Below are 23,778 nucleotides of genomic sequence, written 5' to 3' on the forward strand. Positions count from 1 at the left end.
GAAGCAAAAGGCAAGGATGATGGTAACTATGCATGGGTGGGCAGAGCCTTCCCCAGCACGGCGGTGCCAAACATTGAGGGCCCCTCCTCATCACACACACTCAGGAAGTGATGATAATTCACGAATCCTCATGAGATTTCTACAAGGTTGAAGAGGGGAAAACATGACTCTCTCTGTTTGTTAGATTTTTAAAAAATTAAACAAAAAAATGATTATGTACAGATGTTTCAAAGTTTTAAAAATTTTATAAATTAAATAATATCCCTAAAAAAATCACTCTTTCAGAACAACGTAGATTAGCTTCATGCCACCAGCTTTGTGACAGCTATTTTTGCCTACCTCCTTGCCAGCATCCATGTTCTAGAATCACACCCAGCTGCCATCTGCATTTGTATCACTGAGGTTGATAGATGTCTGACCTTCAGATAAATAGGAATATCTCTAAATTATTTCCTATATAAACAATGCAACTGGGATTAAATCATACTGGATATTTAGGTACTGAGGTAAAACTGAGTCAAACCTTGAGAGGTAGAACTCCCTAGAGATGTAGAAAAGTGCAAATGACTAACAAGAGTCCTGAAAGTCAGAGAGAGCAAGTTGGTATATGCAGAGAGATTTCCAAGTCGGCATTTCTGGTACGCCAGTATTTAACTAATCTGTTGCCTTCCACAGCCTTTTGATTGTACACATAGCAGATGAAGAACACAGGATTTGGTGCCTCTGGAATAGACACAGGGGAATTTATCATCTGCCCAGTCCCCAAACCCTCTACCCACTCCACTCGAATTTTTTGTAGGTAGAGGTCTTGATTGTCTATTTTCTGATTGGTAGGTTTTCTTGCTTTTTACTTTATGGAAAATAAATTCTGGCTAAGAATATATTTTTTACTTTTTATTTTTTTTTATTTTTTATTTTTTCGTGTGTGTGAGGAAGATCAGCCCTAAGCTAACATCTGATGCCAATCCTCCTCTTTTTGCTGAGGAAGATTGGCCCTGGACTAACATCTGTGCCCATCTTTCTCCACTTTATATGGGATGCCGCCACAGCATGACTTGACAAGCAGTGCGACGGTGAGCGCCTGGGATCCGAACATGCGAACCCCGGGCCGCCAAAGCGGAGCGCGAGCGCTTAACCGCTTGCACCACCGGGCCGGCCCCAAGAATATATTTTTTAAATGAATGCAGCCCCAAAGAAAAATCGCTAACTTCTTAAACTTTGATAGATGCTAGCTATGTTTTTAATTTCCAAATAAAGTCAAGCTTCCAGGCTATAACAGCTGTTCAGCCCCTGGCCTCCTCACTCCTACCTACATGCTCAATTCTGCTTCGTTCACAGCGGAACTGAACACCATCGCTCCCATCATCTCCAACTTTTTCCTGGCCTCATATGCACTCATTAATTTCTCTTGCTTCCATGCCTCTTATGCCAAATCTCCAGGTAAGTTGACTTTTCAAAACTAAAGTAACCTAAGCCAACAGTTAGTTTGTCTCAATGAAATGAAAGAAGTCAGTCAAAAATGCTCAATCTGTGTTTATTGTTTCCTTATATCCTAGTGGGCAATGTAATCCACTTTATTTTGGTGAGTTGGGGGATGATTTCTGATATAGAAAAAGAATCATATAAGCAATGGCCTTTTGACCAACCGTAAAGTCAATTTTATCCTGTGGCAATAAATTATTCATTGCAAGAGAAACCACATTTATTTCAGCAGTAGAAAAACACCTCTATTTATTTCCAGGGTGAAAGTGACCACAGACGTGGAATAAATGTGTATATTTGAAACTTCCTTACTAGCAATTTGTTTCCTGCCCATGGTGCAGAAGAGAAGGATGAGTAGTTCCCATAATTACCTGCTGAGTGGAGTTGATGCAGATTCTCGTTGAAGCTGGCGACATCCCAGCACTCTCAGACTGAGGTTTAAAGTGGGGCAAAATTTCCCACCAAAGAACCTTCCCCTCTCTGTTCACCCCCACCTCTTCTTTGCTTCCATTGGCCAATAGAACTTCTTCTCCCTTTCCACCAGAAGAGAGACTTGTCGTTATCAATCTTCAGAAAGTTCTTCATCATGAGGACTTTTATCAGGGATATAAACATTTCTGCTCTTTTAGGGCCTGCCACGATCTCGAGCCTCCTTTAGAAAACCTGCTGCCAATAAGACAAATATAAATGGAAGGGAAGCCTTCCTTCCCAAGGCCACGGGGCCCCAGAAGATACTGAGGACTTTTTGTTTCTGTTTTGTTGTCTTCTTTTAAGCAGAGAAGAGAAAGTTCTAGTCATAGAATACAATAAATCATAGAAATGTGTGCCTCCGGGCCACTTCATGTCCATTTTTGAAAAAAAGGTGAAGTGATAGAGGTGGGCAGAGGAAAGAGTGAAAAAGAAGGAGGGAAAGAGGAAGAGATAAAAAGAGAGAAGAAAGAGAGAAAAGCATATAGAGGGAGAGACAAATGGATACACAGACCCAGAAGACCACTCTCTCTCTCTCTCTGTTTCTTTTACACACACACACACACACACACAAATATGCACAGAAAGCCAGACTCAGAGAAAAATAGGGGCATTACTAGTGGTGTTCTCGAAATGCTATTTCCATCTTGTGGCCATTTAGGAAACTGCTCTTGAAGACTCTGAAAGCTCTGTTGTGTTTTGGCAACTCCAAATTTAAAATGTACTTCACTCACAGACCAAACATACCCTTTAAATCAGAGCTTCTGCGTCCTGACCATACTGTCTCCCAGCTTCTTTCATTTCAGGGAACTAATAGAACATGGAAACCCCCATACATATATGAACCGTGAGAAATATTTTCATTGCAAAATGGATGACATAGTAATGCATCAGGTTTAAGAAGCCATTGCAGAAAAATTTCTCCCTCTTTTCCCATAGATTATTATTTCTGAAAGGGTAGGCACTATCCTCCTAGGGTAAAGGAAGAGCCAGCAGGAAGTCAGTGGATTGACTTTGATGACTGTGACAACTGCTCTGCCTTCTCCATGGGAACAATAAGCCCATTGTCTTCACCTTGTCTTTCTTGAGACACCAAGGAGTTCTTTCTACCCCTCCCCACTAGACCCCACTCTTTCCATCCCTCCTGCCTCCTTTCAACTCCTGATGGCATAGGTATCAGATGCTTAAGTTTTCATAGTTTGAGAAGACAATCGGGGGCATGCAGGAAGTGTGGAGAGGCCATGAGTGACACGTTTTCTATATTTCACAGCATACTTATTTAGTATAATTATACCTTCATAGGCCAGGGGCCCAAGATCACAGAAAACTAATAACAGAGTTAGAAAGTTAACCTAAAAGTTCTGATTTTTATGCTAGAAAAAAACATGCTGCCTGCATTCTAATAATATGGAATGATGTGATAATGATAGTGTGGAAGTTTTCCTGTGCACATAGTATTTTTTTTTTTTTTTTTACTTTCAGGATGGAGACCTGCATATGGAATTTACAATATGTGGGTGTCTCTTTTTGGAGCTGTTTTGTGCTGTGCAGTCATGTTTGTCATCAACTGGTGGGCAGCTGTCATCACCTACGTCATTGAGTTCTTCCTCTATATCTATGTGACTTATAAGAAGCCAGGTAAGATAAGAAGGACTTATGTCTGGAGGAGGGGGGTTTCCAAAGCACTCCAACCACCTATTCATTCAACAAATATTTATTGAGCAGCTTCTATGTGCTTAGGTATGCCATGTGTATAAAGGATATTAATAATATAATGTAATAAAATAATAACAATAGTTAACCTCGTTGAGCACCTATTATATAGCATGCACTCATTTAATCCTCACAGTAATGCTATATATTAAGTGCTATTAGTACCATTTTACAGATGAAGAAACTAGAGTTTGAAGAGTTGGCAGCTTGCTGAGATAACAGTCAGGATGTGATGAAGCAGACATTTTAACCAGAGTGTGTATGATACCAAACCCCACAAGCTTTCCGTTATATCACCTCCCCATGTCCTGATAAATGAGATATAGTCCCTGTCCTCAAGGAGTTCACAGACCCACAAATAAGCAGTTAACAATAATACAATGTAGTAAGTACTGTGAAAGTGACGTGAACGAACTGCTGAGAAAAGGAGAGGGCGTGGTTAACTCTGATTAGAGTTGTAGGAGAAAACTTTCCTGGTTGATGGCTTGTGTTCCTTGGGACACGCACTCAGTTGGCACTTAATAAATATGTGGTGAATGGACAACCAAGCTATTTTTTTCAAAAAAAGGCAAGAGACTAGCGTTGATTAATTGGATAGAGCAAGGGAAGCTTATTTTAGGCAGAAGGAAAAGCATGAGTGAAGTTAGGAAGCATGCAAGTACATGGCATATTTAGGAAGTTTCAAGGCCTTTAGCATGGAAGGAGTTCTTGGGTGCAAAGGACAAGGGGCATGAGATGAGCCTGGAAGGGTAGGTTGGGGCCAGATAAATGAGAAATTTAAATGGCATCCTGAAGAATCTGGATATTGTGAGCCACAAGAAGCTGCCATAGGTCATTCAACTGGATCTGGACTTTGGATGTTAACTTTAGAACCAGTGAGAAGGAGGGATTGAAGTTGGGAGAGGCTAGAGACCGCAGAGCACCATACAAAGAGGTCCAGCCTCAGGAGCCGACAGGCCCCCAGCCACCCTCACTCTCCCCTTGCCTGTACTCCGCAAGCAAAGTAGATAAGGCAGTAACTACCTCAAAGAGGTTTCATTGTTGTTTTTCTCTATTGCTTTATGCCTTTTTAACATCAGGTATAATTTGCATATGGTAAATTCACTCCCTTTAGATGTACTATCTCTAAGTTTTGACAGACTTACACAGTCTTATAACCACCACCACAATCAAGACAGAGGACATTTCCATCATCACTAAAAGTTTATACTCCTGTGTAGTCAATCTCTTCCCTCAGCTTAGCCCCTAGCAACCACTTTTCTGATTTCTGTCCCTATAGCTTTGCCTTTTCCAGAATTTTACATAGAATCCTATAGTATGTAGCCTTTGTGTATGCTTCTTTTCACTTAGCATGATGCTTTTACATTCATCTGTGTTGTTGCATGAATAAGTAGTTTGTTTCATTTTGGTTTTGAGTAGTATTCCATTGTATGAATATACCTTAAATTTCTAAAAAATGTATCCTCCAGTTGATGGACATTTGGGTTGTTTCCAGCTTGGGGTGATTATGTATAAAGCTGCTATAAACATTCACACAGAGGACTTTATGTAGACCTATGTTTTCATTTCTATAGGAGTGGGATTTCTGATTATATAATAAGTATATATATTATAAGTGTGTGTGTGTATATATATATATATATATATATATATGGATGTATGTATGCCAAACAGTAGCAGTATCATTTTCCATTCCTACCACAAATGAATGAAAGTCCTAGTTGCTTCACATCCTTGTCAGTGCTTAGTATTGTCAGTTGATTTTTTAAAAAAACATTGTAATAGATGTAGAGTACTATCTTATTGTGGTTTGGTTTACATCCTCCCAATAACTAGTGATGTTGAACATCTTATTTGCCATCCATATATCTTCTTTAGTCAAACCTTTTGCCCATTTTTTGAGTTGTTTGTTTTCTTATTATTCAGCTATGAGAGTTCTTTATATATTCTGGTTGCAAATCCTTCAGCAGTACATGTTTTGCAGATATTTTCTGCAGGTCTATGACTTGTCCTTTCATTTTCTTTACAGTTTGTTTTGAAGAGCAGACATTCTTAATTTCTATAAAGTCTAATTTATCATTTCCTTCTTTCTTTAATCCAAAGGCACAAATTGCTTATAGAAGTTTCAATGCTTTAGATTTTAAATCTATGTCTATCATCCATTTTGAGTTAATTTTTGTATATGGTATGGGGAGTGGTTCAAGATTTATTTTTTACACATAAATATCTAATTGACCAGTAGGGTTTTTATAAGAATAAAAGAATTTAAAGTACGCTAAATGCCTGGTGCATAGTCAACACAATCAATATTAATCTTTTTTATCTCCAGATCATTATCCCCCACCATTTCCCTCACTCTACCAAGCAAGACTGGGGAGATGGCTCTGTCTGCCATCTGGGGTGAATCTGTACATTCCCATCAGGGACTTTTTCTGTTAAGATTTAGAGAATCCATCTAATATTTAATTTTTTAAAAAAAAGAATGGCAGAGAATGGTAGTGCTTACCTACCTTATTATGAAGATTAGGTCCTAAAATATGACTAAAATGCTTGCTAAAGATTGACCCTCTTCATGGACATCCAGAAATAAAAATTCCTGAGCTATTCAGTTTTACTATTCAAAACATAAAGATTGCTGCACACTATCTGTGAACACAAAAATGTGTCTTTTCTTTTTAAATTAGGTATTTGTGAAGACCCCTTGAATTTATTCAGGGGCTGACCATTTCCCCAAGTCTATCTGCCTGCAATGTGGTTATCACACAGCCTCTCCCAGCACGCAAGATTTCTGGGGCTATAGCTTTAAAGTCTAATCCTTAGCTGGAAGGAGAGGTCTCACTTCCAAGAATTCATGAAGTGTTCATAGAAGGACACACACAATGTTCTTTCTAGGAAACACTACATTATGTTTTCTCTAATTTGGGCACTTGTCACTGCTGACATAGCCAAGAAAAATCATAGAGGGGAATGGCTTATAAAAATTATTCACAGTATACAGAAGGAAGGTCACTGCTTTTTATGCCAAATTCCTCCTTCATCCACAGATGTGAACTGGGGCTCCTCCACACAGGCTCTTTCCTATGTGAGCGCTTTAGACAATGCTCTGGAATTAACTACAGTGGAAGACCACGTGAAAAATTTCAGGTAAAATTGGCTTCTCAGGGTCCTGTGGTTTCACATTATAAGTAGCTTTCCTTTACGGGAGACAAATGCACTAGTGTAGTTATACGCTTTATGAGTATGTTCTAAGAATAGGCAGTCATGCAAAACTGCCACATTTTCACGATGCGCGCTTCTTCCCTTCCACTCTGAGCTATGCCCACCCCCAACTATAAACCCTCATAGTGCTGGCGGTCACCTTCCATGCAAAGAGATAGAGAGGTGATCTAAGTGACATGATTTCAGAGAGATGTGCCCCAATCCCCACACACCTTAATCATTGTTGCCGTCTCCATTCAGCTGAAAGCTTTGTGACTTACTGAATTCTCTTAGGAAAAGTTACAGTTTAAGCTTTTCATTAGTTATATCTCATTTTGAATGGAACCTCAAAACAAGCTTTGCAAGGAGGAGGAAGGAAAATCACATGAAAATACTGGTTGAAGAAGGACAGGTTCTGTTGGGGGCTTGGGATAGGATACTGTCCAGAGGACAAAAGACAGAGAACTACCATTTCTTTACTTCACATTTTTGCCATCACTAACTAAACTAAGAATACAAAGATGGCAAGATGTACAGGCAAGATGATTCAAGACTTCTGGTGAGAAACCCAAGAAATATTTAGGGGAAAGTTTGTCTCATTTTGCCAAACCTTCTGTGGCCACTATTTCCACTGGGATGATTCTGGGCCCATAGGCTTCTTGCAATGGCCACTTCTCACATCTTCTTTTCTCCACTTCCAGGCCTCAGTGCATTGTTTTAACAGGGGGACCCACGACAAGACCTGCTCTCCTGGACATAACTCATGCCTTTACCAAGAACAGTGGCCTTTGCATCTGTTGTGAAGTCTTTGTGGTAAGAGCCTCTTCATCCCAGAAAGGTGCTTTTTCCTCCCTGTTCACCTTGTGTTGTTTTAGGCGAGCCAAGCAGCTGCATGCGGTGATAGGAGAATGGCAAGAGAGTTTGGACAAGAGCCCTTTTCCTTGATTCGTACAGCAAGGACTAGCAAGTGCCTGTGATCCTGAATTTACATGAGTGGATAAAATGTGTTTCAGATTTCATAGGAGACCAACTAAAAGTGATAAATATTTCCAAATGATGGCTTTTGAGTCAAGAAAAAGAGAACTGACTCAGAAATAAATGAAGGCATTTGGGGTGATAACTGTCTGCAGAAATATAAAAGGATGGAATGAATCAGAGAGTGCTATTATATAGATTAACTGATGAGGAGAGAACTAGACATAATGGCCTTAAATGACAGCACATAAAATTTAGATTAAGTATTTGGATAAACTTGATGACACTACAGATATCTAGGGAATTCAACCAAGTTTTCCTTGTCTTAGATAAACATTCAGAGCTGAATGTGTTCCTTTTTGTTTAGGAAATATGTGGTAAACTATTGATAAGTTATGGGTGGTTTTCCCAGGAGGTATTCAAAGGTGATGCTAAAAATTTAACCATAATTATTGACCAATCACCAATCTCTAAAGTGAGGAGAAAGTATTAAAGTTATAACAAAATAGTAAGTCTAAGTCCTTCAAACCAGCCTACCTCTACTTGTATTCCCATTACGCTCTTTCTGTCTCTCTCATACACACATACACATACCCCACTCAAAATCCTCAGCTATTTCAATGTATTTTTAGAGTACTTACCTATTCTTCAAATCATTTTCCTACAGTTTGTCTTAGTTGATCTACGTAACAGCCTAGTGAGGCAGAAAGGAAAAGAAACTCTGTTCTCATTTTACTGATTGGAAAAGTGAGATTCAGGAAAATTAAATTATTGCAAAGGGTCACATGACAAGAAAATGGCAGAGCCAGGATGTCAGTCCAGGCCACCCAGTTGTGTTGTGTTACATCATGAGGAGAAAGCCTTAGCAGACTTGTATCCCTGGAAGTGCTGTTAGACAGGTACCACTACCTAAACTTCTAATACCTACCAGGGAATAGGGCTGTGAGGCAGCTGTGTAACCCTGGGGCCAGTCAACTGTGCCATGACACAGGGACTAATTGACCACACGTCATCATGACCAGCACTTAAGCGCCTTTTTACACTTATCAGTACTCTAAATGCCATACGAAGCAAGTCAGTCATATTCTCTTTCCTCTCAGTGCTTTTATGATAGTTACTCAAACAACATAACTCAATGCAATTATCTGATAGGAGGTGGAGGGAATCCTACTGACTGTAGAAGATTGACAGGTTAAGTAATGACCAACTATGACTCCAGAGAATTTTAAAAATCTTATCAAGCACCTTTCTCTCATATTATCAACTTTGGTGCCCTGGATTAGTGGATTTCATTTTGGCCAATATAATAAGGAGCCAGTTTTGATGGAATAAGCAGTTTGGGGTGTTTTTCTTCTCCAGCAATTTAGAGAAAACTTAGTTTAGCAGGCAATAAAATATCTTTAGGACAGGAGAAATGAACCAGGAGTATAAACAGTGATACACTGGCAGAGGAGGAAAGGTCTTTCTATAGAGACAGGAGATATTGCTTTTAATTAACCCTTTGCTGTTTTAACTATAATAAAAGAGTACGATTCTGGAATACCATTTCGTGTGAAATAGGTATGTAAATCTGTGCCTCCAATGGCCTGGTTGTTTGACATGTATATTGGACCACATTGTACATTACCGTGCTGGTCTCTCCAAGGAAGGCCCAAGAGTCTTGCTCCCAGATGCTGAGGTTCTCTTGGAAACAGAGAATAGTTACTGCATCAGTTAATGACTTTCTGGTTAGTTACTTTCTGTAAGCTCCTGGGGCTGCAGATGCTGTCAGCATTTTTCAACTCCATGCTCAGTCGTCAATCACCTTTGCAAAGAAACAGATGGAAGGGGTTGTGGGGAAAGTCGACTCCCCATCACAAAATTTTTTCCAAAAGCAAAGTGGTTGGTGGTTAGGACAACCTGGTGGAAAAAGTTAAATAGTCACAATGATGTTAAGAGATGACAATTTAATTTTTAACTCTAGGAAGCTGGTGCTCATGGGCTTTCGAGACACACAGTCAAGTTCTGAATCAGTTTTGCCACCTATTAGCTGTGAGTCCCTTAGGCACATAATTTAGTCTCCCTATGCCTCACTTTTCTCAGTTATAAAATAGGAATATTAATAACAATAATAATAACAGCATCTGTGTTACAGGGTTGTTGTGAGAATTCCATAAGATAAGCTTTCTAGTGCTCAGCTCAGTATCTGTCAAATAGTAAATGCTCAACTAATTTTAGTTGGTATTGTTGATATTGCTATCATCATCATCATTATTTTTGGTATACCCTAGTTGCCATTTTCATTCCAAAAATATATCCCCTTCAACAGAACCTTAAAGCACCCTCTCTCAAAGAAACCAGGTCCAGACACTGCATCTTGGACTGTTTAGGTACCCAACAGCTGGATCATGATGGAACAGTGAGATACATATTTCTGCCCGACTAATCACAGGACAGCAGGCTCTGCGCCCTGGCCCTCTAGTGGCGTTCAGTTATCTGAAGTGAGAGCTTGAAGTGCTGTTACACTACAAGGAAGGAGCAGGACTCAAGTTCACTGGCATTTCGGTGCTGGTGGGGAAATGAAAAGTACGTGGCTACAGCTGCCATTTCCTGCACCAGAGGCATTTTTAAAGGACTAGACGTCATGGCCCTCGAAGCTGCTGAAATTGAAATTAAGAGAGTTATTCTTTCTGCTGGGCCCCAAGCCCACACTGTAGCCTGCCAGCTATCCAATGAACTCTTACACTCACCCATCAGAGCCTCTTCTCCCTCTTGCCTTTTCCTACTCAGCCTAAAGATTTCAAATGAGGAACCGTTCATCAGGACAAATTTGGGAATCCTTTTTAAGGAATCCAGCTTGGTAACTTAAAATAATGTCTATTCTTCTCCTTTATATTGCCATACAATAAATCAGTGACATACTTATATCCCAAGAGGCTGTATATTCAAAATATAAGTAATTTTCTTCTTCTTTTGTGCCTCATTCCTATCACCTTAGGAAGACTAGAGGGAGTAAGACTCCACCTTCTAGTATCCTCTCATATTTCCAAGCACAGCCAAGTTCACTGGGTTAGGCAACAGGCATGTATTAAGTTAAGGGTTGCAGTCTCCACCAATTCTTACCCTATGTAGCACGGCATAAAGAACAGTGCCTTTATTTGTCAATCAGTTTTCTCACTTATTCATAGTAGTTGGAGAGATAGTAAAACCAATCATTGCAGATAACTTAGTTTGGGCTTGGTATTCTTAATTCTCTGAGTACACTAGGTTCAGTTCTAAAAATCTTATGGGGCCAGCTCATACTTGTCTTTCCCAATAGTCACTCACTCACATACCTCTCAGTTTTGCATTTAAAGGCAGGGTATTTTTTATTAAACAAATCAAAAACAAATGTACTTTAAAGATGGAAAGTTGGTCCAACTGATCTGGGATTTAGAATGCAAATTAGATAAAGCCATTAATTACACAAAATGCAACCCTTACCTCTTTTCTAAATTTTGTTTGTCTTAAAATTGCAAAAGGCTTTCAAGCTTACAGTGTCCTCTTTTATTAAGTACATTGTGTTGTGCTGGTGGCTGAAAAATAAAGGTTTTTTTTCTTTAGACTGCTTCTATTTTTTATTTTGAAACATTAAGAAAAATATGGGGCTGAACCATATGAAATTTACATTTTCGTAGGTCAAAAACTATTGAATACTGGCAATTTCATATGATTAAATTATATCAAATAAAATGACACCCATAGTCTACTTCTGCTAATTAACAACTGTTAATATTTTTGTCATAGTTGCTTCCACTCACTTTTTAAATGAAATAAACCATTACAGATCAAGCTAAAGTCTCCTTTATAACCACTCTCCCTCTCCAAAGGCAATGTTATCTGAATTTTATTGGTAATCTAATTATTTTACATATGTGTACCAAGATGTAGATCTGTTTTGATTAATGTTTTCCTGCTCTTTTATTCTTTAAATCTTGATTGTCTTGTCCTGTCCTCTCAGTGGAAAGGAGAAAAGGGATAGCTGTTGACCAGCTTGCTCATGTAGATCCCCTTGGAACAAAATTTCACCCTTACTGTTTCCCTTTCTCTTTTTCTGAAAATTTATAAAATATTTTAATAAAACCTAAACCTTCTTTGAATATGAAGAAGCTCTAACTCCTAACCCTATGGCACAATGGAGGGCAGTTCAAGCACAGATATCCCAGAGAAAACTAAAATTCTCACTTTTTCTTCTATCTTCAACCTCCTCTTAATCTCAACTTTCATGTCTACCAAAAAGAAAATGCATTGTTTTTAGATGCATCTATTCTTATTTAGTCAGTAAGTCTCTGTCATGATGTTAATAAAAGAGTGACATGACCAAATACAGGAAGAATGAAATGACCTATGAATGGGCACTAGGATGCATAGTGAGATGAAATATGGACCAAATCAGAAAGAGAAAAATTCTCTTTCCCACAGTTCCAATCAGAGCAGCAATAAAAGCAAAGACAGAGCAATAAGACTCAATGTTTTGAAAAATAAAAGTTGGAAAGAATACTGCCCTTCGCCCAAATTCCTCTGTTTGATCCTAACAATTATTGGAACTCCTGTGCAAATTCTTTTTCATAATATTCATTTATTTGAAGTAGTGTCACATCAACTTCTTCTCCAGACTAAATAATTAGAATTTCTTTACCCCTTTCTCAATCAATGTCAAAGTTATAATATATACAAGATTTTAGAACTTCTTTGTTCAAATCCTGAATTAATTTATGTACTCATATTTTGGATTTTAACTGAGCTAATCTCTATAATATTTTAATTGAGTGGTAAAGTCTACTGTTGTGACTATGACATACTTGAGTGTTGAATAATTATATTCCAGTATGCATCCCTCTTTGTTAGTTTACTTTTGTCTTACTACATTTCTATTGCAGCCTTGCATCACATTAATAAGTGTGCTACAAAGATATTATAATCACTTTTAGCAAAGAGAGATTCTGCATGAAATATTTTTATGACTTCTCAATATGGCAAATTTAGGCATTAAAGTAAATCTCTCTGTCACAATTAATGTTTAATCTGGATTTTTGTAATGTTAATGGACATACATTAGACTGTATTTATTTTAAATAAATGCCACTTTCCCCAAAGTTCACAGTCATTGTGGTACAACTTAATATACTGATGGTCCAATACCTTTCCTAACTGTTGGTTATTCTTCTGTCTCATGGCTATTGTTACCGTTGAGCTTCCTTGAATAAAATATTCCCTCTTTCTTTTGCAGTTGATGGCCATGAAGGACTAGTGGTTCAAAATGCATTGACAGTCTAGAACCCTGAGCAAAATTTGATCCATAATGACATATCTCTCTTCGGGCTAGGTCCACTGGTTTAATAACCACTCTCTGTATCTTTACCTTCTCCATCTTCATTGAAGGTTCTTGTTTTTTAGCTTTAACGTAAGTCATCCAAACTATTTTGAAAAGTTGGCAGGTTCTAGAAAATATACTGGTAAAAATAAGTACATAAAGAATATGACCCAATTTAAACAGAATATTAAAATGGAAGGGACCTCGAGCCAGCCCTGATGGCCTAGTGGTTAAAGTTCAGTTAACTCAGCTTCAGCAGCCTGGATTCGCTTCCCAGGTGCGGAACCACACCACTCGTCTGTCAGTAGCCATGCTGTGGTGGCAGCTCACAGAGAAGAACTAGAAGGACCTACAACTAGAATATATACAACTATGTACTGGGGCTTTGGGGAGGAAAAAAAAAGAGAGAGAGGAAGATTGGCAACAAATGTTAGCTCAGGGTGAATCTTTCTTAGCAAAATGGAAGGGACCTCAGGGATTATCTAGTATTGTGTAATAGAAATACAATATGTGCCACATATGTAATTTAAAATTTTCTAGTAGCCAATTTAAATAGTAAAAAGAAAAGATAAAGTTAATTTTAATATTATATTTTACTTATTTTAAATATTTATATTTAATTTAATAATATATCAATATAAAAATATTAATGAGATATTTTACATTATTTTTTCCATACTAAGGCTTTGAAATCCAGTGTGAATTTTACACTTCCAACACATCTCAGTGTGGACCAGCCACATTTCAAATGCTCCATAGCAACATGTGGATAAGGGCATGTGGGCAATGATGACCTAGACAATTTTCTTATTCTTATAAATGTAGAACCTACAGCAAGAGAGGACAAATGACATACCCAGGGTATCAGCTAGTCAGTGCCAGAGCTGCATCTAAACCCAACACTCTGGCTCCAGTCAGCGCTCTTTTAGCTCTGTTGTAGAACAAATACAGTGGTGGGATTAGGTCTGGGGTTTCAAAGAGATTGTGAGTACTCATTTAAGATAATAAAAATCAACTTTGGATCAGCACCTACTGTATTCCAGACATTGTATTAGGCACTTTATCATGACTACTTAAAACAATCTTGCAGGATAGAGATTTTTATCCCTGTTTTCAGAATAATATATCAAAACTCAGAGATAATCAATTACCTCCAAAATAGCCAAGCTTAGATTTGAAACCAGTTCTGTCTGACCACAAAGCTTGATATCTTTTTAATACATCCCAAGTCCTTTCTCTCCAATCCAAGACCCTCTGAGACTATGACTCCAAGCATGGTCTGGGACCAGCAGCATCCAGGTCACCTGGGAGTTTGTTAGAAATGCAGAATCTTGAGCCGTATTCCAGACCTACACACTGCATTTTATCAAGATCCCAGGTGGTTTGTAAGAAATCTAATGCAATTCAACAAAATACCAAATCTTCCATGAACTAAAAGAATTTCCCAGGAAAATAGTAGATTTGTGCCTGATAGGCACATAGTAGATAATCAGAAATACCTTTTGGATTGATTTGAAATAGGCAAAGAAAAGAGCTGGCTTGGACCTTTAAGGAAGGAGAAACAAGAATAGAATTTTTAGTTAAAAATAAGTTTCCAGAACTCAAATGTTGAAATTATAAAACACATCATCTACCGCCACAACTACTGCCTTCTTCTCCCTTAATCTCTTCTATTCTTCCTATGCCATAAGAATGTGAACTTTTGTTCCTACCAAATTCATTGAGTGAAAGGGAAATGTTAATTTCTTTGAATGAGAATATGTCAACGTCACACAAGGAAAAGTGGTGCAAGGGTATGTTTACCACGCACAAAAAGCCATGAATGGGGGCCGGCCCCGTGGTTTAGCGGTTAAGTGCACGAGCTCTGCTACTGGCGGCCCGGGTTCGGATCCCGGGCGCGCACTGACGCGCCGCATCTCTGGCCACGCTGAGTCTGCGTCCCAAGTGCAGCAACTAGAAGGATGTACAACTATGACATACAACTATCTCCTGGGGCTTTGGGGGGGAGAAAAAAAAAGGAGGAGGATTGGCAATAGATGTTAGCTCAGAGCTGGTCTTCCTCAGCAAAAAGAGGAGAATTAGCATGGATGTTAGCTCAGGGCTGATCTTCCACACAAGAAAAAAAAAAAAAAGCAATGAATGGGCCTAATAGAATTATCAAGATATGGTAGTTCATGGCAGGATTTGCTGCTCACCAGGATGTGGCTCCCACGAGTGCTGTTCATTTCTTGAAATTGGGCTCTAGATTAGATTTCCTTGGTCTTCCTAAAAGTGGCTCTCGCTATTAAGTCAAAGGTTGATTGTGTATTTATCCTGAACTTTTTCAATCACATTTTCAGTATTTTCCTCATGTGCCATAATGCCCTCAGCTCTTTCTTTCATTCGGCATGAGGCAGTTCATTAAGCAGGTGTTAACACATCTAGACATTCTGGGTAGAAAGTGAATAATGTGAGTAGCACAGGTCCTCTCCAAAAGGTTGAGTCTGCAGGAACTTTGTTTAGTGAGGTGTTTTTCCCTCTTTCCCATTTCTTAACTCAGTGGAGGATTGCTGGCTATTTTTGTCCTTTAGAAAACAACAGCAGTGCGACGTATAACAGCAGGACTTCTAACCAATATTTCATTGTGTCGTACAGGGACCACGCAAGCTGTGTGTTAAAGAGATGAACAGTGGCATGGCAAAAAAGCAGGCCTGGCTTATCAAGAACAAAATCAAGGCTTTTTATGCTGCAGTGGCAGCAGATTGTTTCAGGGATGGTGTCCGAAGTCTCCTTCAGGTAAGGCTGGCATTGAGGGAAGGAGTATGAGGCAAAAGACAATTAGCACTCCATGTTAACGAAGCTCCCAAAGTGAATGGCTCTGGTTAGGCAGCCCAGCATCAGAGATCAATGCAGATGATTAAGGGATTCATTTCGAATTCCTGGGAATAAGGCAAAGCTAAAACAAAAATAGAGAGGTTCTATTACAATGAACTATAAGTGATACACTGGAAATGGAAAATGAGGTTGCCTTTGGCCACCAGCATACATTCTGTCCCCATACTTATTGAAATGCAAATTTGTTCTCATGGTTGATGACATTCAGGATCCTATTAAAACTTCAAACTATTTTTGCATCTCATATTGCACATGGCAATGCTCAAGTCAGGCATTCTTTTCCTTTTTTCTTTTGCAAATGGTGTGAGGGCAGCTGCAAGACTCAACTAAATAAACGTGTGATGATCTGGGCGTCAAATCTCCCCATCCTCCTAAATTATTTCCAGAATGTTAAATAAAATGTAATAATCTCTGTGGCTCAACAAGAAAGCCCACAGTTCTCCCATCTTTTCTCCCTTATTCTTTCCTTTTTCCTCCCCTTCTATAGTAAGTACATAGACTCTTTCCCTAGTTCTGATCTTCATAATTTAGAGTGCCAGAGAATTCTTAAACAATCCAAGAGACCCTCAGAAATTTTAGGGCTTGGGTTTTCTAATCATTTTGGCTTTAGTATGGTTGGAAAGCCCTGATTCTATGTACTACACCAAATGATGCATTTAGTTTTCAGAGTTGCCATGTACACATTATGTCACAATTCAGGACTGCATCCAGGTAACTCTGATGTTTCTGCAGGTAGGGAAGGAAAAATATGATTAAAGTGTAATATTTGGGAGATTGAGTATTTGATGCATTCCTGTCTCTAATATCCCCAAAGAACACTTACAACGTAGCTGCACATGCAGAGAAACCATTTCTGAAAGACCTATTACTCCCGATGAGCCTCTTTTCATCTGTTATTAATTTGCTAAACCATGGAAATAAATGTCATTGCAAGATGCTGATTTTTCTTTCAGTAGTCAGTTACTTTTCAGTAGCTCTTTGGTTAAATATGTTGGGAAGGTTACACATTTAATGTAAAATTATCACGGAAGATTGGTAAAATAATAACATTTTCAACTAGGAATGGGAGGACAGACATAGAATAAGAGCAGGGAGAGAAAAGACATAATTATAGAAAACAATTCTTATATTAATCAAGAAGAAATTGTAAAAAGTTTGACAAGGCATGAAGCTTGTTCTCACGAATTTCTCCAAAGAAAAGTGGAGGACAGAAGGGTCATGACAAAGAGCAGGACAGAGTGGTATGAAAGGGAAGGATTGACAATTGCAGCATTTTGGATAAAGCCTTCTTTGCATCTAAGACGTTATGGTATGAATGACCATGTGCCCAAACTGTAGTCACAGAAAAGACTACAACTACACTGCCCTGTGTCTGCCAAGGGCCAAATGACAGCTCTAGAGAGCTGTTTTCTGCTATCTGTGCATTTCTAAGAGCAATACACCAAATGTGGTGGACACAAAGTTTATTTCAGGAATCCTCCATCAATACCTATCTCCTACTTGCTACTGTCCCCTCTAAAATGCCCCAGTCTGGTCATTTGTTTCACTATTCCTATGACCTAGAATATCCTTCCTTCACTCCCATTTATCTTTACTTGTCAACATCTAACCAAACTGCAAGATCCAGAATAAATGCCACCTCTCCCACGAAGCCATCCATGAATCCTCAGCTGAAATTCAAATTTTCTTCCTTTATGCTTCCATATGAGTTCCTATTGCATTTGTGCTTGAATTATAATTATTTGTGTATATCTTGTCTCCTTTACCTTATTCTAAGCTCCCTAAGGCCAAAGAACATGCCTCACTACTCTCCCACAGCACCTAATATAGCACTTTGCAATTAATAGGTGCTCGATAGTATTGCTGAATTAAATTTAATTAACTGGAAGCCATATCCTGTCATCTAATGGGGGGGGAATGAAACTTCTGAGATGCAAGATGGCTATTAATGATACTGTTATACAGCAGGATTAGGTTCTGGAAACATAGCTCAGTTACTCTTCAATAAATAATATAAGTAGAAGTTCCAGTGATCCTTATATATAAGAATTTTCTAAACATGGATTTTATTGCTAATGACATTATGGATATAACAGGTGGAAATGAGCTTTGAACCACTAAGTTACAACATGCATGCCAACAGTTAAACCAACCCTCACTTGATTTTAAATTATTGAACCATTTTAATGAGTATGTCAGAAGAAATGCAAATGACTGCTAATTTAGAAAAGCTACATTTCTGTCATCTAAAATCCATTTATGGCTGAGATGATTTAGAACTAATCTTTCTATTTTATGCTTGGGTACGGGCATGAAGGACATGCAAGAAAATGTAATCTAATCTTCAGAATCTCCAGAACATTACTTCAGTGCTCTTTTGGACATTATTTTTCATTTGCAGTGGTGGTTTCCTGGTATGGTAAGGATTGCCCATGTGTTTATCTCCTCTGTTTAGGCCTCGGGCTTAGGAAGAATGAAACCAAACACTCTGGTGATTGGATATAAAAAAAACTGGAGGAAAGCTCCCTTGACAGAGATTGAAAACTACGTGGGAATCATACAGTAAGTGATGGCTTTCAAGATGTGTTCCTGTTTATAAAGCACTAACCAGGGCAGTACATAACTGACACTGTTGTACCAGATTAAATCGCCTGAGAAGAGGACATTCCCCTATACTCTGAATTCTTTCCCAAAGTGAAAAAACACTGCCAATAATAGAACTTGAGGGAACCTTAGTGTCAGAGGAGGCAGGATGGTGGAAACTCGGTGTCAAATAAAAAGGTAAATATTAAGAATTCAACTTAAAACCTATCTATAAGAGTAAAAGCAGAGGACAGCTAGGTGAGGAAGGAATTGTTCTTTCAAAACACCTGGAATCTTGGGTTGGTTGGTGTGTCCAATTCAGTGATTGTCTTCTTCTGAGCCTTGGATAAGGTGGTCACCACCTCAGAGCCTCAGATCTCCCTTTGCTGATATGCGGGTCCCATATGCCGGTACCTCTGATGTGTAGCAGTGTTGGTTTATGCACAGAAAGTGAGTTTCAAGTGGTGCCTGACATCTGATAGCTAAATATGGGAAAAGTCTTGGGATAGGGGGAATAATGATAGTCTTTAAAGGACCAGTAGGCACCAGGCTAATGTCCTTAACATGAATTGTCCCATTTAATTCTCACAAGAAGCCTTTGAAGTAAGTATTATTGCTGTCCCCATTTTACAAATAGAGACACAGACATTAAAAATTAAGTAATATGCAGTAAACGACAGAGCTTTGTAAGTGACAGACCTGGAATGCCCATCCAGGACCATCCAGATTCAAAGTTTAAACTCCTGACCACAATGCTATGCTGCCTCCAAAAGTACATGTATACCCAAAGTATTACCTATCTTGGGTCCTTCTTCTGAATAAGGGAAAACAAAATCTACAACATACAGAGAGGGACAGGGTATCCTCAGTGATCATTTCAGAAAATTAGGCCTTTCTTCCAGGCTTGAAAATGCTTAACCAGATTTGTCTCAAGAGGAGCAATGTTAGTTATGTCCAACAGCCATCTTTTGTGTCAACAACTCTGAAAATGGAAGATTTCCTCTGTCTGGAGTCTGGTTTTACTCTGATTTCACACCACAGGGTAGAGAACATGGCCTGAGAGGTCTGGCTGCACACACAAGTCCAGAATACATAGGAAAGACATCCTCTTCCCTTCAAACAAGCGTATACCCAGTGCTTCTTGTACCAGGCTCTGTCCTCTGGCCCCTGCTAGAATGAGCATCACATTTATCATTATTTGGGAGAGATTTAGGGAACATAACAAAAGCATTCTAATATTAGTTCTATCGAAAAGAAGCATAAGAAAATAATTTTCATCTTCTGAAATTATATGCATTACTGACCAAATAGAAATTCACTTAACGGTCTTCCTAACGTGGGAAACCTATGTGCTAAATGCATTCTCCTGAATTGTGTTCCCCAAACATACAAAGGCTGTATGCCACATCTGGCTCCTGCTGGTGCTTTCAGTTCAGCAGGTTAAGGCTAAATCAGGTGATCAGGGTCAGAATTTTGCCAGGCTCAGCAGACAGCATTTTAATTTTAGAATCACAGTCAATTGCTGACCAGATATTCTTGGAAATGGATTAGATTAGCTTTCTGTTATCCAGATTCTTCAGTAAAATTTCATCTTTACCTTTGGGAACAAAAGAGGTGGAGGGGAAAGAAATTTCATCATCACCTTTGGGAACAAGAAGGGGTGGTGCAAATAGGAAGAAATATGTAAATCTTCGGAGAGTCCATTATTTGATACAAAATTACCTGGGATCGTCTTCCAACCTCCCCACCATCCCAAACATTCTAGAAATTTGAAGGGACCAAAATAATCTAACCCAGTAACACTGAACTGAGGAGACTTCTGGCTTTTATACCAAATTAATGATTAGTCTTATTGGCAACAAATTTCAATGTTAAGGTGGCTCAGATTTGTACTAGTATAAAACTTAGCTGGCTTGGTAAAGTTAAATGGCTTTACTACTGTAACGATGGGGTCAATACAGAAGGAAGACGATCATACATCTGTATTGTATTTCCCTTTTTAAACTTTTTGTTTTGTTTTGTTTTGTTTTCTGACTTAAAGCAAAGCACAGTATTATTGTTAACATAGGGGTATTATTACAGTAGTATAGTATTTACTGTTTTTCTTTGAGTAAAATACTTTAAATGTCTATAATATTCTTAAGTATGGTTTAATTTTAATTAGAATCCGTATTAGTTGTGTTGTCTGCCATAACAAATTACCTCAAACTTAGGGGCTTAAAACAACACAAATTTATTAGCTTGCAGTTATGTGGGTTAAAAGTATGACACTAACTCACTGGGCTAAAATCAAGGTGTGGGCTGGGCTGTATTCCCTTCTGGAAGCTCAGGGAGAGAATTCTGGCGTCACGTTTTCCAGGTTCTAGAGGCTGCCCACTGCTCACGGCCCCCTTCCTCTATCCTCAAAGCCCCTGATGGATCAAGTCCTTCTCATATCACGTTACTCTGACCTCTTCTTCCTCTCAACTTCACTCTTAAGGATCCTGGTGATTATACTGGGCCCACTCAGATAATCCAGGGCCATCTCCCCATCGCCAGGTCCTACCTAATCACAAGTACAGAGTCCCTTTCTCCATGTAAAGTAACATATCCATAGGTTCCAGGGATTAGAATGTGGATGTCTTTGGGGGTCCTTTATTCTGCCTAACACAGAATCCAAATATTTTTTTGTGAAACACATTATCCACTTTTTATAATCAAGGACAATTAGAAACAAGATTTATCAGGAATTTGTGGCAACTTTTGCTACAAGGGATCTATTTTGTTAAGTGAAGATCACTTTCAGTTTGAATTTTGAATAGATATTCATATTACACTGAACTTATTTATACCATTATTGAAAATTCAGGTTTACTTTGGCTACTGGAAATGTGTTTGTATATGATGTATGACGAGACAATCACAAACCGCATTGTTTCTGGGGGAAGGTCGCCCAACGGAAAGGGTCCTGGGCTTCAAGTCCATAGAAGTTTGAACAAAGGAACTTCCAAGGAGAAAATTATAAATGAATTCAAAGAATTAATTGGTTTGAAGCATTATTTCAAATGGTCTGTCCAAAGTCAATGGTGAAATCTCCTTGGAGGAACTGGAGATGTTTTTAACTGGGAACTTAATGTCAGAAATATTGTAGGATTTCTCCTCAAAGTGTGGGGGATTTGGTTGATAATTTCAAAGGGTCTTTGCAGTCTGAAAACTCTTTGTTCTAAATATTTCAGTGAATGTTTTGTTTACATAAGAAAATAAGCAATTAGTTTAACAGTATGTAAGAGGTTCTTAATCAAAATTCTAGTTGATAGTATTATTTGAATAAGTTGGTTCCAGAGTAAATGAGCTAGTTACTTTTACCCAGAAAACATTTTTAAAAGGCATAAAGAGAGAACAAACAAACGAAGAGAAAAGGCATCAGCTCTTGGCTATATTCTAAAGTGAATTTTTATAGTTTAATTACATCAAAATCCTAGAAGCACTTTAATATTGGTCCAAAGCTTGAGGATTAAAGGAATCATTTAAATCACTAACCACTTTGCTTCCACTTTCAGTGATGCGTTTGATTTTGAGATTGGTGTGGTCATAGTCAGAATCAGCCAAGGGTTTGACATCTCTCAAGTGCTTCAGGTGCAAGGTATGTACTTTCTTTATTCAACCAACAAATATTTACTGAGCACCTACTGCATGCCTAGCATTGTTCTAGGTGCTGGGGATGGAGCAGTGCATAATGCAGACCAAACCCCCTAATGATAAAGCTTACTTTCTTGTGTTGACTCCAGGTGTGCACACTTCCCCAGTGTCGTCCCCTTCTAATACAACTGGCCTTTGTCCTGATAATTAGAAATATAGAATGATCCAGGGCAGTCATCAATTATTCTTATCACAAAATCGCAAAGCCAGCATCACTGAAAATAAACACCTTCAGTAAAATGACCTGCCGAATTAATTTCTGCAAGATGTTTCAGAAAATGAAGATTAATTCTTTCCTCAGAAAACCATGTATTTTGTTTTTAAGAGTCTATGATCTGGTTTGCAGCTAACATGGAAATGAGCCTGAATTTATCATGCTGTGAATCACTAATCTAAGTTGGAAGCAGAAACACTAATTCAGATTAGTGACTCGGCTTTTTCCCTATAGAGGATTTAGTATACTTGTTTAGTCTTAGAGTTTAAACATACCCTCTTGTGCATGAAATAAAAGACACATCTAAAGAGTCACTGATATATTAGGAGAGGACTTATCTCTTTAGCTGAACTTCACAATAGAGTCCACTGACAACATGACACTAAAACAAAAGGATAATTTTGGGTACCTCTTAGGTACTAGGCGTGGTGTAGGTGTCAGTGCTGGGTAGACTAAGACTAATAAGAGTCTGTCTGTATCCTCAAGAGACTCACAGCCTACTAATGGAAATGGGCATATTATTAGTGTAATAATAGGTATTTCAATAAGGTATTACAGGAAAGAGAGAAGGGGCATCAAATTCCAAGAAGGCTTCCTGGAGGAAATTACTTTTGATTTGACATCTAGTGGATGAGTAGGAGTTAACTAGGCAATGTTGGGGGAGAGAAAAGTGAGAAAGTTTGGGTAATAGGATTCCCGGCAAAGAGGAGAGCATTAGCAAAGGTGTGAAGACATGGGTATGTAGAGGAACGGGATATATGGGCAACCAAAAGCAGATTAGTGTTACTGACATGAAAGGTATGAAGCAGACAATAGTGAACTACGAGGCTGCTGATATAAGATCCTGATTTTAAAAGCCTTGTTTGCCGTATTAAAAAGTGTGGACCATATTCTCCAGACAATGAGGAGCCACTGAAGAGATTTAAATGAGGGAGTAATGTGGTCAAATTTGGGTTTTAGATCTTATACTCTTTCAGTTACATAGGGCATGGACTCAAAGAGGACTAGAATGGAAACAGAGAGACAAATCAACAAGATTTTATAGTAATCAAAGCAAGAGAAGGTGATAGCCTGAACTAGAGCTAGGGATGGAGAGAAAATGACAGACGTACTTTGAAGGTACAAAAAACAGCATTTGGGGGTAGGTTGGATGTGTGGAATATGGGAGAGGGAAGAGTCAGCCCTTGGCTGTTCGGTGGGGCTACCAATGGAAATGGGAAACATGAGAAGAAGTGTAGGTTTAATGAAGAGATGCCTGGTT

General features: G+C 38.6%; 1 protein-coding gene across 1 annotated transcript in view; it reads left to right on the top strand.

Moving 5' to 3' along the window:
• SLC12A1 (solute carrier family 12 member 1) overlaps positions 1 to 23,778 on the top strand; it is an 82,434-nt gene that overhangs the window by 34,750 nt on the left and 23,906 nt on the right. The window contains exons 13-19 of the mRNA XM_058540542.1: positions 1,339 to 1,440; positions 3,433 to 3,588; positions 6,708 to 6,807; positions 7,563 to 7,674; positions 15,803 to 15,943; positions 18,498 to 18,604; positions 22,165 to 22,247. Coding sequence (XP_058396525.1) covers positions 1,339 to 1,440; positions 3,433 to 3,588; positions 6,708 to 6,807; positions 7,563 to 7,674; positions 15,803 to 15,943; positions 18,498 to 18,604; positions 22,165 to 22,247 — 801 coding nt within the window. The remainder of the gene's footprint in view (positions 1 to 1,338; positions 1,441 to 3,432; positions 3,589 to 6,707; positions 6,808 to 7,562; positions 7,675 to 15,802; positions 15,944 to 18,497; positions 18,605 to 22,164; positions 22,248 to 23,778) is intronic.

Source organism: Diceros bicornis, chromosome 5 (assembly GCF_020826845.1).
Source record: "Diceros bicornis minor isolate mBicDic1 chromosome 5, mDicBic1.mat.cur, whole genome shotgun sequence".
NCBI classification, from domain to species: Eukaryota; Metazoa; Chordata; class Mammalia; order Perissodactyla; family Rhinocerotidae; genus Diceros; species Diceros bicornis.